This window comes from Dama dama, chromosome 29, assembly GCF_033118175.1.
Source record: "Dama dama isolate Ldn47 chromosome 29, ASM3311817v1, whole genome shotgun sequence".
In the NCBI taxonomy this organism is placed as follows: Eukaryota; Metazoa; Chordata; class Mammalia; order Artiodactyla; family Cervidae; genus Dama; species Dama dama.
The window spans coordinates 66,073,947-66,087,311 of record NC_083709.1 but is presented as its reverse complement, the minus strand read 5'-3'; the positions used below and the strand labels follow the sequence as shown (position 1 = coordinate 66,087,311).

Sequence of the window (13,365 nt, the reverse complement as noted above, 5' to 3'; positions counted from 1 at the left end):
CCTTGATTCAAGCTGAAAAGGTTTCTCTCTTCCTCCACTGTCTCAAATATATTGTACACATCCTGTCAAAGTTACTTCAGTTGTGTCCTTCTATTCTTCCCAGAGCTCCCCATGATGCCTAAAGAAGAAAAGGCAACATATCCTCAGGGCACTCCACGTCCTGGCCTCTTGCATTGACTGGGTGAACTCAGACTTCTTCTTAAAAACTTAGATCAAACATTAATGTCTCTGAAAATGTATCTGCCTTCCTCTCAAAAACAGAATTAGGTGCTTCCCTACTATGCATCCGTGGTACCCACGCATCTGTGTACACACTTCTATGGCAGTTTGTTCTCAGCATGTTCCATTGTTAATTGTCTGTATAAACGTCTCTCTTTACATATTGTGAATTTCTTGAGAGCAAGAATTACATATATATATTTTATTTCACCTTTGTAGTCTGAGGGTTTAGCACATCTAGTGTTTTTATGTAGTAAAAGGAACTTGAGAAATTTCAGGACTTAGAAAACAACAGCCTTTCTAAGGACATGTGTCTTGCCTAAGAGAAAAGACAGGCCTCAGCCTGTACCATTTTCCAGACCCTCAAGAACCACTGTACTAGTCCCTTCAGTTTGTCCCAACCACTGGCCAAACATTTTCTTATTAATAACTTAAAAAAATCTTTTGTTAGGAATCAAACACTCTGTGCCTCCTAACTTCTTAAAATGCCTTAGGATTTTTCCACTCAGATTTAGTTTTCAATTTAAGTGATACATATCTATATAACACCTGCTTTGCAGGAAAATTCCTGATCCCTAAGAATAATCTCACTCTTCCAGATAGTCCATCTGATGAGGAAGAGACACACTTCCTCAGTGTTAAAACAACCTTAACTCCATTACTTAGGAGTCAAAGATTTGAGGCACTCAACTTACCTGAGCCTGCATTTCCTTACCTTTAAAAAGAAGATAAAACTAGCGATTGCCCAGAGTTATTGTGAGGATTCATTTCTTTTTAAAAAATTTTATTTATTTTTAATTGGAGGATAATTGCCTTACAATGTTGTGTTGGTTGCTGCCGTACATCAGTGTGAATCAGCCATGAGTATACATATGTCCCCTCCCTCCTGGGCCTCCCTCCCACCTCATCCCAGCCCTCTAGGGTGTCTCGGAGCACCAGGCTGAGCGCCCTGTGTTATAGAACTTCTCATTAGCTACCTGTTTTACGTATGGTAATGTATGCATTTCAATGCTACTCTCTCAGTCCACCCACCCTCTCCTTTCCCTGCTGGGTCCACAGGTCTGTTCTCTGTGTCTGAGCTTCTACTCCTGCCCTGCAAAGAAGTTCATCAGTACCATTTTTCTAGAGTCCATAGATAAGCGTTAATACCCAGATATTTGTTTTCCTCTTTTTGACTTACTTTACTCTGTGTAACAGGCTCTACCATCTGCCACCAGGGAAGTCTCTAGGTTCATCCACCTCACTAGAACTGACTCAAATGTGCTCCTTTTATGGCTGAGTAATATTTCACTGTATGTATGTACCACAACTTCCATCCCTTAAATACTCACTGAGAACCTACTTCACATTAGGTACTGTCTGTTCTCACGCTGCTAGAGCAGTGAACTGTGGTCTTCAGAAGCTTCTAGTCTAGTAGGAGGAACAGACAACTAATAATGATGGTAAAGATGATGAGACCTGCGAACACCAAGTGAACACAATACAGATCTGGCATTTTATTCGAGTAAGCTCGTTTACTTCTCACAACAACTCTACTGAGTATATGTTGTTATAATCTCCATTTTTCTATTGATCTATGATCCATTTCTATTATCCATTTCTATAATCTCCATTTCTATTGATCCATTTTTCTATTGATCTATGAAGATCACAGAGATGTTAAGAAACCTGCCTGAAGTCACAGCAAGTGGCAAAGCCAAAATTCGAAACAGGTACTCTGGTTCCAGAATCTGGAGCTATGTATACTGTAACCTGATGCGAAGAACTGACTCATTTGAAAAGACCCTGATGCTGGGAAAGATTGAAGGTGGAAGGAGAAGGGGACAACAGAGGATGAGATGGTTGGATGGCATCATCGACTCAATAGAATGAATTTGAGTAAACTCCGGGAGTTGGTAATGGACAGGGAGGCCTGGCGTGCTGCAGTCCATGGGGAAGCAAAGAATCAGACATGACTGAGCGACTGAACTGAACTGAACTGATCACAGATGACAGGGACTTTGCTGAAAAATCCAGGTAAGGGGAAAAGATATTGTCCCCAGTGGTGATGTTATGCTATGAAAACCTTATAAAAGATTGTCAGGAGGCCTCATTGCTAAAAGAACATCTAAGCAGAGATATGAAGAAAAATTAGTAAAGAAGCTATTCAGAGTGCAAAGAGAAAAGTATTCCAGTCAGAACATACAGCAAGTGTAAAGTCTGAGGTGACAGCATAGCTGGTGTGAAGGAACAAGTCTGCCTCAGAGGATCATTTCAAATAAGGCCCTCATAAGCACTTTGGCTTTCATTCTGAGTGAGACAGAAAAAATCACCAGAAGGTTCTGAACAGAGAAGTGATATGATCTGACTTGTGTTTTATGTGGATTACTCTGGCTGGGGAGAATAGACTGCAGACGGACATGGGTAGAAGCCAGGAGATCAGTAAGACTACCACTATCATCTGGACGAGAGAAAATGGTGACTGAGATTGAGAGGTTAGTGGCAAGGTCTGGAATATGTTTTAAAGGCAAAGCAGGTGGACTTTAATAACTGATTGGATATGGCTTATGAAAGAAACAGAAGTCACAACTGACTCTATTGGGACTTCCCCGGTGGTGCAGTGTTTAAGACTCCTCGCTCCCAATGCAGGGGGCCCAGGTTCATTCCCTGCTCAGGGAACTAGATCCCACATGCCGCAACTAAGACCCAGCACAGCCGAAAACAAACAAGCAAATAAAAAACAAAACAATGTGGTTAAAAAAAAAAAAAAAAAGAATGACTCTATGGATTTGGGTCTGAGCAGCTAGCTGCAAGAATGGAGTTGCCATTTACTGGTAAGGAAGACTATAGGGAAAGTAGGTTTGGCAGGGTTTACGGAGAAGGATCAGGAGTTTGGTTTTGAATATGTCAAATCTGAGATGTCTATTCACATGGAAATGTGGGTGTTAAGTAGATGTAGAATCTGGTATTCCTAGAAGATATCTGGGCCAGATATCAATCTGGGAATGCTTATGAAAATCATGAGACTGAAAGAGATTACCTAGGAAGTGTGTATAAATAAAAAGTAGTGGTCAGAATTGAATCCTGAGGTACTACAAGGGTGGGAAGATAAGGAGGGAGTAGCAAAAATGACTCCAGAAGAAATGGTCAATAATGTTGGAGGAGAAACAAGACAGAGAGGTATTCTGGAAGCCAAGCGAACAAAGTATTCCAAAAAGAAGGAATCTAGGGACTACCTTGGTGGCCCAGTGGTTAAGACTGCAATTCCAATGTAGGGGATGCAGGTTCGATCTCCAGGTCGGAGAACTAAGAATCCCACATCACACACGGCCAAAAAAGAAAGAAAAAAAGAAAGAAATTGAGGCATAAGAACAGACTAAAGATTAATGGACTAGAACTGGTAGTCCAGAAATAAACTCTTACATTTATGGCCAGTTGATTTTGACCATTCAACAGATAAAGAATATTATTTTTCAATAAATGGTGCTGAGATAACTAGACATACACATGCTCAAGAAGGAAGCTGGACCCCTGTCTCACACCATTCACAAAAATTTAACTCAAAATGAATCACAGACCTAAATATAAGCACTAAATAAAATTATGAAACATTTAGGGGTAAAAAATAGGAGTAAATTTTTGTGACCTTGGATTAGACAATGGTTTAGCTATAAAACCAAAAGCAAAATCAACATGAGAATAGATAAATAGAACTTCATCAAAATTTAAAACTTTTGTACTCTAATACCCATATTATGATGGCAAACCAAACAAAGCCAACCAGGAAATAACAAGTGTTATTTAGCAAGGATGTTGAAAAACTAGAACCTATGTGCACTACTGTTAGGAATGTGCAATGACAGCTGCTGCAGAAAATAACAGCAATGCCTCAAAAAAAAAAAAAAAAAAAAAATCAGGATTACAACAATGCCACTTCTCTGTGTATGCCCAAAAGAAATGAAAGCAAGAACTTCAACAGATATTTGTACACCCCTATTTATAGCAGCATTATTCACAATAGCCAAAACTAGAAGAAACCCAAGTGTCCACTGATGGATGAATGGATAAACAAATGTAGTATATATACATACAATGGAGTATCATTTACCCTTAAAAAGGCAAGAAATTCTGACATATGCTACAACATGGTGAACTTCAAAGACATTATGTCAAGTGAAATGAGCCAATCATAAAAGAACAAACATTGTGCAAATACACTTATATGAGGTACCTAGAGCAGTCAAATTTAGAGAGACAGAAAGTACAATGGTGATTGCCAGTGGCTGAGGGGAGGCGAGAACAGGGAGTTAATTTAAGGGTACAGAGTTTCAGCTAGGGAAAATGGAAAAAGTTCTGGGGATTAGATGGTGGTGATGACCACATGGTGATGGTCATGTGAATGAATTTAAAATGGCTAAAATGTTAAATTTTATGTTTTCTATATTTTATCACAATAACTTTTGTTGAAAAATAAAACATTTATGCTTCAAAGGACACCATAAAGAAGGAAAAAAGACAACCAACAAATTGGGGGAAAATATTTACAAATTATCTGGACCTATGTCCTTATGTCCTTATTATCTGGACCCTTATGATTATACAGTGGAAGTGACAAATAGATTCAAGGGATTAGATCTGACAGACAGGGTGCCTGAAGAACTATGGATGGAGGTTCATGACATTGTATAGGAGGCAGGGATCAAGACCATCCCCAAGAAAAAGAAATGCAAAATGTCAAAATGGTTGTCTGAAGAGGCCTTACAAATAGCTGTGAAAAGAAGAGAAGCAAAAGGCAAAGGAGAAAAGGAAAGATACTCCCATTTGAATGTAGAGTTCCAAAGAACAGCAAGGAGAGATAAGAAAGCCTTCCTCAGCGATCAATGCAAAGAAATAGAGGAAAACAATAGCATGGGAAAGACTAGAGATCTTTTCAAGAAAATTCGAGAGAGGGAACATTTCATGCAAAGATGAGCACAATAAAGGACAGAAATGGTATGGACCTAACAAAAGCAGAAGATATTAAGAGGTGGCAAGAATACACAAAGAACTATACAAAAAAGATCTTCACAACCCAGATAATCATGACTGTGTGATCACTCACCTAGAGCCAGACATCCTGGAATGCGAAGTCAAATGGGCTTTAGGAAGCATCATTATGAACAAAGCTAGTGGAGGTGATGACATTCCAGTTGAGCTATTTCAAATCCTAAAAGATGATCCTGTGAAAGAGCTGCACTCAATATGCCAGTAAATTTGGAAAACTCAGCAGTGGCCACAGGACTGGAAAAGGTTAGTTTTCATTCCAATCCCAAAGAAGTGCAAATGCCGAAGAATGTTAAACTACTGCACAATTGTACTCATCTCACATGCAAGCAAGGTAATGCTCAAAATTCTCCAAGCCAGGCTTCAATAGTACACGAAGCGAGAACTTCCACATGTTCAAGCTGGATTTAGAAAAGGCAGAGGAAACAGATCAAATTGCCAACATCTGTTGGATTACTGAAAAAGCAACATAGTTCCAGAAAAATATCTACTTTTGCTTTATTGACTATACCAAAGCCTTTGATTGTATAGATCATGACAAACTGTGGAAAATTGTTTAAGAGATGGGACTACCAGACCACCTGACCTGCCTGCCAAGAAAACTGTATGCAGGTCAAGAAGCAACAGTTAGAACTGGACATGGAACAACAGACTGGTTCCAAATCAGGAAAGGAGTATGTCAAGGCTATACATTGTCACCCTGCTTATTTAACTTATATGCAGAGTACATCATGCGAAATGCCAGGCTGGATGAAGCACAAGCTGGAATCAAGATTGCTGGGAGAAATATCAGTAACCTCAGATACATCTCAGGTACGCAGATGACACCACTCATATGGTAGAAAGTGAAGAGGGACTAAAGAGCCTCTTGATGAAAGTGAAAGAGGAGAGTGAAAAAGCTGGCCTAACCAGAGGAATCGGGTGGAGAGGGAGGTGGGAGGGGGGATCGGGATGGGGAATACGTGTAACTCTATGGCTGATTCATATCAATGTATGACAAAACCCACTGAAATGTTGTGAAGTAATTAGCCTCCAACTAATAAAAAAAAAAGAAAAAAAAAAAAAAGAAAAAGCTGGCCTAAAATTCAACATTCAAAAAACTAAGATCATCCAGTCACATCACTCCATGGCAAATAGACGGAGAAACAAGGGAAACAGTGACAGACTTTATTTTCTTGGGCTCAAAAATCACTGCAGATGGTGACTGCATTCATGAAATTACAAGACGCTTGCTCCTTGGAAGAAAAGCTATGACCAACATAGATAGCACATTAAAAAGCAGAGACATTACTTTGCCAACAAAGGTCTGTCTAGTCAAACCTATAGTTTTTCCAGTAGTCAGGTATGGATGTTAGAGATGGACTATAAGGAAAGCTGAGGGCCAAAGAATTGATGCTTTTGAACTGTGGTGTTGGAGTGAGAATTCCTTGGACTGCAAGGAGATCAAACCAGTCAGTCCTAAAGGAAATCAGTCCTGAATATTCACTGAAAGGACTGATACTGAAGCTGAAACTCCAATACTTTGGCTACCTGAGGCAAAGAACTGACTCATTGGAAAAGACCCTGATGCTGGGAAAGATTGAAGGCAGGAGGAGAAAAGGACGACAGAGGATGAGATGGTTGGATGATGGATGGCATCAATGACTTAACGTACGAGTTTGAGCAAGCTCCGGGAGTTGGTGATGGACAGGGAAGTCTGGCATGCTGCATTCCAGGGGGTCGCAAGGAGTCGGATACGACTGAGCGACTGAACTGATGTCCAGAACATATAAACAACTCTTACAACTCGACAGAAAAAGACAAACAACTCAACTTAAAAATGGATAAAGGATTTAAATAGACATTCTTCAAAGAAAATATAAAAATGGCCAATAAGCATATGAAAAGATGTTTTAACATCATTAACCACTAGGGAAATGAAAATCAAAGCTAGAAGATACCAGTCACACTCACTAGGATGGCTCTAATTAAAATAGAATGGCTAGGATGTGGAGAAATTTGAACTTGCATACACTGCTGGCAGAAATGCAAAATGGTGCAACCACATTGGTAAATAATCTATAAGTTCCAAAGAAATGTGAAACACAGTTACCACATGACCAAGTGTTCCCTTTCTAGGTATATACACAGACTATATGTCCACACAAAAACAGCGACATTATTCATAATAGCCAAAAATGTGGTAAAACAACAATAACAACAGCAAAGCACAACAAAATGTCCATCAACTGATGAATGTATGAACAAAATGTGCTATATCCGCATAATGGAATATTATTCAGCCACAAAAAGAAATGAAGCACCCATATGTGTTACAACACTGGTCACTTTTGAAAACATTGTTCTGAGTAGGCTTAGGCTGTAAAAGGTCTCAAGCAGAGCAGTGAAGAAAGCTTTTTTCAAATCTTTCTTGTGGTAGCTGTCACTATTGTACTGAATCAGTTTACCAGGTTAGGGTGACTGCTCGTGTGGACTCTACAGCCAGAGTGTGTTGGCCAGAGGCCTGCCTGTGTGCTTATTCACCTTGCTCTGTTCCTTGGGCTTTAAGGCATGGTGCTGCAGTCAGGCGGGATCTAGCAATGAAGGGATGCTGCCACTGCCCGACAGCCTCTCTGCCACCCCGTCTGTAGCCCACAGACCAGAGTGGATCTTGGAAAGCACCCAGAATTCTGGCTTGATCTCTTACTGGTGTTTCAGAACACTTCCTTCTCATTATTTCTGCTGCTGTCACAAGTTTCTGCATGGTCCAGTAGGATGGCAGCCCAGAAGAGAAATACTGCAACTTGAAGAACTGAGCACCAGGGTTCTGGATGTTCTGGCTAACATTGACTCCCACCACAGTTAAAAGAGTTAGTAAGGATATGAGTTGCTTTGATATGCTTTGATATGAGTTGTTTCTACTGTTGCTGCAACTTTGAGTTGGCCAAAAAGGTCATCTGGAGTTTTCTGTAACATCTTATGGAAAAAACCTGAGTGACCTTTTTGGCCAATTCAATATAAAAATTTTTAAGTGCCCAGGAAGAAAGAAAAGGGGCTGCAAAGTTAAAGAGAGACCAAAACCCCTTGTATCTGAGGAATTATAGAAAGCTTCCTGGAGGAGGTGAAAATTTGGCTGTATGCTGAAGAACTGAGTAAATTTTCCTAGGTTGATGTGGCAAACATAACACCTCAAGCTAGAAGGAAGCATGTATATGTGGTATGCTGAAAACAAAGTACAAGGTGAATTTGTGAGACAGAAGGTTCCTTCCAGGGGGAGGACCGTGGGACAACAGAAGATAAGCCTAGAAATGTAAACTAGAGACCAGGCGTAGTGGCCTTGAATGCCAAGTGAAGGAATTGAGATTTTTTGATAGGGTATCAAGAGCAGCTCTAGGGATATTTGAAAGGAACAGGATTTTAATTTTTCAGTTTAATTTTACAATGACATAGTCATGATTCAAATTCTAAAAATTATTTAAAAAGTGTATACAGTAAAAAAGAATCTCATTTCACTAGTTTTTTACCTAATACCCTTTCCCATGGGCAATCCTATACCAGTTTCTTATGTATCTTAGTGGTTTTTTGTTTGGTTGGTTAGCTGGGTGGTGGTGGTTGTTGTCTTTTGGCCATGCCAAGTGGCTTGCAAGATCTCAGTCCCCTGGCCAGGGACTGATCCAGGGCAACAGCAATGAAAGCCCAGAATCCTAACTACTAGGTCACTAGGGAACTCCTGTGTTAAATATTCTACACATACATACAAATACACATTACGGGTTTGTGTATGTATTCTTCATCTCTCCTTTTTATATAAATGTATGGGCTTCCCTGGTGGCTCAGTGGTTTAAAACAACAACAAAAAAAAATCCACCTGCCAATGTAGAAGACATGGGCTTGATTCCTGAGTCAGGGATTCCCCTGGAGTAGGAAATGGCAATCCACTCCATTATTCTTGCCTGGAGAATCCCATGGACAGAGGAGCCTGATGGGCTATATTCCATGGGGTTGCAAAAGAGTCTGACACGACTTAGCGACTAAACAACAACAACAAAGCATCTTATACAGACTGTTCTGCACCTTGTTTTCTGAAATATGTCAATATATCTTTCCATTTCAGTAAAGAGGTACCTTTCTTTTTACAGCTGCATGGTACTGTATTTCATCGTTTGGATGTGCCAGTAAGTTATTTAACCAGCTTTTCTTAAGAACATTTAGGTTGTTTTCAATCTTCACTATTAAAAACAATACCTCAGAAACAGCCTTGAACATATGTCCCTTCTACAGGTGAAAATGTACCAGCAGGATATATTCTTGGAAGTAGTGCTGGGCCTCAAAGGGCATACATAATTCTGATGCATGTTGCCAACTGCCTTCCTCAGAGGTTATACCAATTTCCACTCCCATGCACCAGCAATGGATGAGTACCTGTTCTCTCACATCTCTGCCAACACAATATGTTTCATAATTTTAATCTTGCCTTAGAAAGATTAATCAGGTTATATGCATAAGAGGACAACCTCATTTACATTTAAAATTAGATGAATAAAGCATATGCTCTTTGGATAAACTTATTATATTTTTGATTGGGAGAAGTAATTTTAAAGCTACATGTCATCTCCATGCTGCCCAGAAAAGACTTTTCCCAATTCTTGTAGCCAAAAACCATTTCACTGTCTAAACGTTAGGTAAGCAGCCTTTAACTGGAGATGTAACAAAGGGAATGTGACTGGGGGGAGCAGAGTCGGGCTCTTGGGCAGGGTCAGCGCTGCAAGAAGTTTCTGGACAGCTCTGAGTTAGAACTAAGGTTCTGTCCTGTCAACTCCAGTATGGGAAGAAGACAGGTCAGGGTAAGGGAAATTCCCACAGTGGCCCACAAGGTGGAGAAGCCCCATCAGCTGCTGGAGAAATGGCAATCTTATCTCAGCAAGAAGCTCATGGAGAATGATTTTGAAATGCAACACAGGATTGCATCAGCATCTTAGCTCCTATGAGAAACATGCCTCCTTCCCTCATCCCTGCCTCCTACCCCACACCTACTTTACATCAGGATAGCCTAAAGTTCTGCAGCTATAAACTATTTTTGCCCAAATGCTCTTCCTCTTTTGAAAAGGTACTTTCTAAAGCTCCTGCCAATAAACTAGAAGCTCCGTATGGACAAGAACTCTTTTTCTGTCACTTTTCAATTCTGTCACTCCAAATACCACAGGATCAACTTACAAATCTATACCCCAGTAATTGAGACTGATTGAAGATGTGAACCTCCCCCATCACCCTGTGAAGCTCACCACCAAGCCGGATCTCATGCTGGCCCGATGCAGGACACACCCAGCCAGCTGCAAACCCATTCACCAGAGACTTGAAATACCTGGGTGCATGTCTTCTACTGAGAGATGGTCTGTCTTCTGTACTAGCTCGTGTATAAGTTTTTTCTGCCTCAGTCTTTTCTCTCTTAGAACATCTTTAAAATTGCTGATGCATCTGTGGAGGTAGATGGTCTCCGTGCACACTTGCTCTAGGCTTAGTCTGCCCTGTTTGGGAGATTCAGGCCTGGAACAAGTTTCACTTCCCAGACACGGAGCCAGAGCAAACCCTGGCGATGAATATGCAAGAGGCAAGTTACTGGAAGCCGGAGAGGAGTTGCTGGGATCCTGAGAGGTCTGGTCTCCCTGGGCAGAGATGCCCACTCCACCAGACACCACGCTGAGTACGCTCTCACTCCCCTGACTCCCGGGGCTCCCCAGTGAGAAATCCTGAGCACCCCCTGAACTCACTGTGCCGAGAAGTCTATCACTGTTCTCGGACTGGGAGCCACTCTCAATGCTTTCAAGGTCCTCAGGGGTGATGGACCCACTGTTCTCCAGCTTCTGAAACACTCCCTGCAAAGCTGAACGAAAGTGGTCAATCGCTCGGCCCAGTTTACTCGTGTGAAACTTGATCTCTACATCTTCATCCTCCTGCGAGCCACCCAGGCGAGAGGACTTTTCCAAGACATCTTTGAGGACCTGAGCGGCATGCTCCTCCTCTTCATTCAAGTCAATATGAACCATGTCATTGAAAGTCTCGGGTCCAATGCTGATTTCCTCCATCAGGCTGTCACAGCTCAGAGTTGCAAACCTTCTGGACTTGTCTGTCAAGAGGTCCTCTAGCTGCTTTGAGCTCAGAATATCCAACCCAGCTTCACAGGCCAGGAGTTGGTCCTCTGCCTTCAGCAACCCAGACAGTGATAGGCAGCTGCCGGTCTCACTTTTGTCACTGCGGTTGTTTTCTGGGTTTGCTGCTTTAGGTCCCAGGTTACACTGTTTGAAAACCTGGGATTTCCCAGAATCCTCCTCTTTCGAGATTAACACTAGGGAAGGTTCCTCACACTGAAGGAGGGTGGACAAAGAAGCCTCTCTTCCCGTCAATTCATTGCAGGAGCCCCTGAGAACTTGGGGGTTTCCTGATGTTCCTCTGACTTCACCCCCTGGCTTAGACTCACTGCTTGGCTTTGCCAAATCATTCTTGAGTGGGAAGCAAAGGCCTTGCTGTTCAGGGGTCTGGGGTTCTCTGTGTTGATTCTGAGCCCTCATTTGATGTGCTTCTGTTATTGGTCCTCTGTCCCCTGTTTCCACCGGAAAAACTGGCTTATCCAGGTGTAAAGAATTCAAATTGCGATGCTGGAGTTGTTGTTCCAAAGATGAGAGAGACTCCTTTGGGGGATTCTTAGAGCACGGTGGCTGGCTTGGTTCTTCTCTGGTGGCGATCCGGACCCCTAAACTCTGCAAGAGGATGGATTTCTGCAATATGAGGTCCCGATGCTCTAGATGGGCAAGCTTCACAACAGTAGGCCTGGGAGCTGGGCTTCTGCCAGCTCGGTAAGCCTCTTTAATGAACCTACTGCACTGCATGCCATTAACACACATGTGCTTGGCCAGGAAGCTGTGAGCCAGCTCCATGGTGTTTTCCCCATCTTGCTCAGGAAGTCCATACAGATACAGAATGGCTTCCTCGCCGGGTCTGTCCACATGGGGTTCCTGGGCCTTTCCCCCCACACTCCCTTTGGCCAGGGAGCTGCTGCCCACATGCAAGCCTTCTATTTCACTCAGAACTGAGTCTACACAGCTAGAGACCTCATCCACTGAACCTCGGACTTGGCTCAAGTGCTGCCGCAGCTCAGCAATCTCAGTTTGGAGACGGCTGATGCCCTGCAGCTCCGAGATGATATAGTCCACTACATCCCCCAAAGGTTCCTGCTGCTCATGGCGACAGCCTTGGCCAGGGCCTCTGGACAAGAGGGGCTTGGCTTGATCCCTCTCTGAGGGCTCTGGACAGCTTGTGGTGATGCTGGCAGATGAGAGGTCCTGAGAGGCAGACCCTGAAACACAGGCTATGGAGCCCAGAGGAAGCTGGCCACTGGCCTGCTGCCCGAAGCTGCAACGCTGGGCCAGGCCCCCATCTGTATCCCCACCAATGGCAGAGGCTACAGGCCCACAGTGAGGAGGCAGGAAGCTGTCCTCTGGCAAGGTTCCGGCAGGGCCTGAGGACTTGCTCTTGATGCCACACACAGTCTCTGCCTTAGCTTTATCTGGGGAAAGCCTGGAGGAGGATCCCAAGGTGACCATGATTTCTTCCTCTGACTCTTGCAACAATCGCTTCATTTTCTCCCTCAGGGTCTGAGGGATTCTCAAGCTTGTTCCTCTTGCTTCTGGTCAGGATGGTTAATAGAGATTGTGTTAGAAGGCAATATCCTGACCTGCTCTTTTCCGTCTATTTTTAGCAATTATTGATGGCTGATGCCTGGGGCTTGGCCCACAGTGACGCCTGGAATGGTCCCATGTGTGGTCTCAAACCTGGCACATGTCCCTGGATCCTGGTTTGACTCTTACCCTGCAGCTAGCGAAAAAGGAAAACAGTGTGCTTGGATCAGAAGGCAGCATGGTAATATGAATCAAGCCGTCAAACCGGAATAAGAACATTACCTTCTAAGACTCTAGGAGTCAACAGTGACCTGCCTCCCAAGGCTAGCCTTAAAGGTTGCAGGCAGTCACTTCTCTCTCTCTCTCCTTGGCTTCCCATCAGTTTTGATGTAAAATCAGATCAAACCCTTGTGTTGTGAGCAAGGGCTGGTGCCAAAGGCATCAGGATTGAAACACTCCTGGGAAACAGGTG

General features: G+C 42.7%; 1 protein-coding gene across 4 annotated transcripts in view; it reads right to left on the bottom strand.

The window, feature by feature from the left end:
- UNC13B (unc-13 homolog B) overlaps window positions 1–13,365 on the bottom strand; it is a 202,054-nt gene that overhangs the window by 42,538 nt on the left and 146,151 nt on the right. Inside the window, exon 1 of one of the 4 annotated variants that reach the window (XM_061132174.1) lies at window positions 10,583–12,854. The exons of the other annotated variants lie outside the window; for them this stretch is intronic. Coding sequence (XP_060988157.1) covers window positions 10,583–12,854 — 2,272 coding nt within the window. Of the gene's footprint in view, window positions 1–10,582; window positions 12,855–13,365 lie in introns of those variants that run through there. 4 annotated transcript variants of the gene reach the window in all.